Raw genomic sequence first — 3840 nt, 5'->3', positions numbered from 1 at the left:
AACTAAATTTTGTAGTAAATATGAAAGGAAATAAATTACATCCTTAGACTGAATTAAAAAAATGTATTAAATAATATTTTGAGTCAGACTATAATGGTTTGGAAGCTTGATAAAATGTGACCTAAATCCGACTTTCTTTCATCTGTTCTTGCCAGATAAATAGAAGGCAAGCCGCGATGGCTGCAGGGCACATGAATAATACAACAATATGTTGGATAAAAAGTGTTTATTTAGCCTGCATAAAAAGTGTGAGCCAGCGGTTGTGTTGAAGGAAACTTCCTTCAATCAGGAGCTAACGCTCCCTCAGGGGAAACGAGGCCATGGTGGGGGCGTCTCCAGCCATGCTTTTAAAACGTCCAAAGGCAGAAGTGGTCCTTCAGTTGCCACCAGCGAGTGCACCAGAATGGACGTGGAGGAGCTGATCGAGTCCATCATCCGAGCGGCCATGTTCATAGCGGGGGTAATCGGCAACAGCTGGCTGGCCTTCAGCTCCATCCCCTCCAAGAGGTCCGGCCTGAGCACCAACGATCTCCTCTTCATCAACCTGGCCGTGTCCAACCTCATCACCAACTACCTGGTGGACCTGCCCGACACCGTCGCCGATTTCGCCGGCCACTGGTTCCTGGGCGAGGCCTACTGCGGCGTTTTCCGCTTCAGCGCCGACCTGTCGGAGACCAGCAGCATCTTCACCACCTTCTTCATCAGCGCCTTCTGGCACCAGAAGCTGGTGGGCTCCCTGAAGCGGGGCGGCGCCCCCGTCAAGCTGGACAACCTGTTCCTGGTGGCCTGCCTGCTGGCCGGCAGCTGGACCACGGCCTTGGTGTTCAGCGTCCCGCACTTCTTCTTCGTGTCCGTGGACGGGACCAACGAGAGCGAGAAGGACTGCATCGACGTCTTCCCCAACGACCTGTCCAGGAAAACCTACGACATCTTCTACCTCACGCTGGCTAACGCGCTCCCTCTGGCCGGGTTGTTGACGGCCAGCGGTCAGATCGTGCTGACTCTGCTCCAGAACCAGCAGCGCGTCAGGAGTCACGACAACCCTCCGCTCGGCAAGAACGTGAACCACCGGGATCGGGGAAGGGATGTCAACGTGGTTTCTGGACCGAGCAGCGGAAGTGCAACCCACATCTACACGGGCGTCTCCGCTTCCGGTCCGGAAGCAGGACAAGCCTCCACCCTCCACTCAGACCCTGCTAGGGCGTCCAAGCCCGGCTCAAACTCGCAAGTGAGGGCGGCCAAGAGCGTGGTGGCGGTGGCCAGCGTTTTTTTGGTCTGCTGGCTGACTCATCTGCTTCTCCGCATCTCCAACAACTTCCACACCTCCTCGCTGGTGGTGGAGGTGGCCAGCTACATCGCAGCCTCCTACACCTGCATCATCCCTTACATATTCCTGCACGGCGTCAAGAAGCTGACTTGCTCTTGCAAAAGGTAGACACTTGATCATAGCCGCTATGCCAGGGGTCGGGGGAACCTTTTTGGCAGAGAGAGCCAAGAAGGCAAATATTTTAAAATGTATTTCTGTAAGAGCCATGTAATGTTTTTTTTTAACACTGAACACAACTAAACGTTTGCATTTTTAAGTAAGACCAACATTTCTGGAGTATCCATCCATCCATTTTCTACCGCTTATTCCCTTTTGGGGTCGCGGGGGGCGCTGGCGCCTATCTCAGCTACAATCGGGCGGAAGGCGGGGTACACCCCGGACAAGTCGCCACCTCATCACAGGGCCAACACAGATAGACGGACAACATTCACACTCACATTCACACACTAGGGCCAATTTAGTGTTGCCAATCAACCTATCCCCAGGTGCATGTCTTTGGAAGTGGGAGGAAGCCGGAGTACCCGGAGGGAACCCACGCATTCACGGGGAGAACATGCAAACGCCACACAGGAAGATCCCGAGCCTGGATTTGAACCCAGGACTGCAGGACCTTCGTATTGTGAGGCAGACGCACTAACCCCTCTGCCACCGCGAAGCCCATTTCTGGAGTATAATAAGTAAATAAATAAATAAATACAATTGTTATTCTGAAGCTAACTGTGGAGGGGGGCGTGTCCTGCGGGCCCGCAGCGAAGCGGGGTGTCGCCGGGATTGGCCTCGAAATCAGCGACAGGTGCGTAGAAGGCCCACCTGGGCCTTTTTATCTAACCACCTGTCGCTCTGTTATAAGCGGCAGCCAGGAGGAGAGACAGGGTTGGGGCTGGAGCCAGAGCGCGAGCGAGAACAAAAGAAAAAAAGACAATTGCTAGAAAGCAACTGAGAGACTTATTGAAAAATGAAACAATAATGTAACCCTGAAACAGGCTCTCATATCGGTGCTTGGTGGTCTGAAGAACCCCCAGGGGGGGCAAGCCCCACACTAACCAATAATAAACAAATAAATTCTTACCATTAACGCAACTTCTTGAACAGGTGTGGTAGAAAACGGATGGATGGATTAAAAAAAGCACGAGAATGTTTTATATTTTGAACATTATTTTTAACACTGTGATTACAAGTGGAATTATTCATAATTTATCGTGTCAAGCAATGTCAGCTCAGATTTACCTGAGAGCCAGATGCAGTCATCAAAAGAGCCACATCTGGCTCTAGAGCCATCGGTTCCCTACCCCTGGGCTATGCATACGTTATGTATCACCAGTGACAAATGATCTCGGCCTGTTAAAAGTAACGAGGCAACACGTGTGATTAATCCCCCCAAAAATTTGCTTTATGCAGAATAATAACGCAATTTATTTTTAGCGCACATGAGCCGCAACCCCGAAGGGAATAAGCGGTAGAAAATGAATGGATGGATGTTCCTTTAGCTCAGTGGTTCTCAACCTTTTTTTTAGTGTGGACATTTTTGCCCCCTAATCAGAGCAAAACATTTTTGGTTAAAAAAAAAAAAAGAGATAAAGAATAAAATACAGCACTATGTCATCAGTTTCTGATTAATTAAATTGTACAACAGTGCAAAATATTTCTCATTTGTTGTGGTCTTTCTTGAATTATTTGGAAAAAAAGATATAAAAATAACTAAACACTTGTTGAAAAATAAACAAGTGATTCAGGGGCGGTATAGCTCAGTTGGTAGAGTGGCCGTGTCAGCAACTTAAGGGTTGCAGGTTCGATACCCGCTTCCGCCATCCTAGTCACTGCCGTTGTGTCCTTGGGCAAGACACTTTACCCACCTGCTCCCAGTGCCACCCACACTGCTTTAAATGTAAAAATTAGATATTGGGTTTCACTCTGTAAAGTGCTTTGAGTCACTAGAGAAAAAGCGCTATATAAATATAATTCACTTCACTTCACAATTATAAATAAAGATTTCTACACATAGAAGTAATCATCAACTTAAAGTGCCCTTTTTGGGGATTGTTATAGAGATCGATCTGGGATCAAGAACTTAATTCTAAACATTTCTTCACAAAAACACACATTTTCACATCAATATTTATGGAACATGTCCACAAAAAATCCATCTGTCAACACTAAATATTGCATTGTTGCATTTCTTTTCACAGTTTATGAACTTACATTCATATTTTGTTGAAGTTGTATTCAATAAACATATTTATTAGGGCTGTGACTCTTTGGGTGTCCCACGATTCGATTCAATATCGATTCTTGGGGTCACGATTGAATAATGTATCGAATTTTTTCGATTCGATTCGATTCTCAATTCAAAAACGATATTTTTCCGATTCAAAAGGATTCTGTATTCATTCAATACATAGGATTTCAGCAGGATCTACCCCAGTCTGCTGACATGCTAGCAGAGTAGTAGATTAAAAAAAAAAAAAAGCTTTTATAATTGTAAAGGACAATGTTTTATCAACTGATAGCAATAA

The 3840-nt window shown here is 46.6% G+C and overlaps 1 protein-coding gene across 1 annotated transcript; it reads left to right on the top strand.

Moving 5' to 3' along the window:
- The first annotated feature begins 260 nt into the window (after positions 1-260).
- LOC133536561 (vasopressin V1a receptor) lies at positions 261-2916 on the top strand. The gene has a single exon (XM_061877190.1). It carries the CDS (start codon positions 404-406, stop codon positions 1433-1435), a length of 1032 nt encoding a protein of 343 aa, XP_061733174.1. The 5' UTR covers positions 261-403; the 3' UTR covers positions 1436-2916.
- The last annotated feature ends 924 nt before the right edge of the window (positions 2917-3840 follow it).

Source organism: Nerophis ophidion, linkage group LG17 (assembly GCF_033978795.1).
Source record: "Nerophis ophidion isolate RoL-2023_Sa linkage group LG17, RoL_Noph_v1.0, whole genome shotgun sequence".
Classification (NCBI taxonomy): Eukaryota; Metazoa; Chordata; class Actinopteri; order Syngnathiformes; family Syngnathidae; genus Nerophis; species Nerophis ophidion.
The sequence above is the reverse complement of the archived record's forward strand: the minus strand, read 5'-3'. Positions and strand labels throughout refer to the sequence as shown.

What these genes read in the sequence shown, in the direction of transcription:
- LOC133536561 (XM_061877190.1), top strand. Translation starts at nt 404, where the DNA reads ATGGACGTGGAGGAGCTGATCGAGTCCATCATCCGAGCGGCCATGTTC.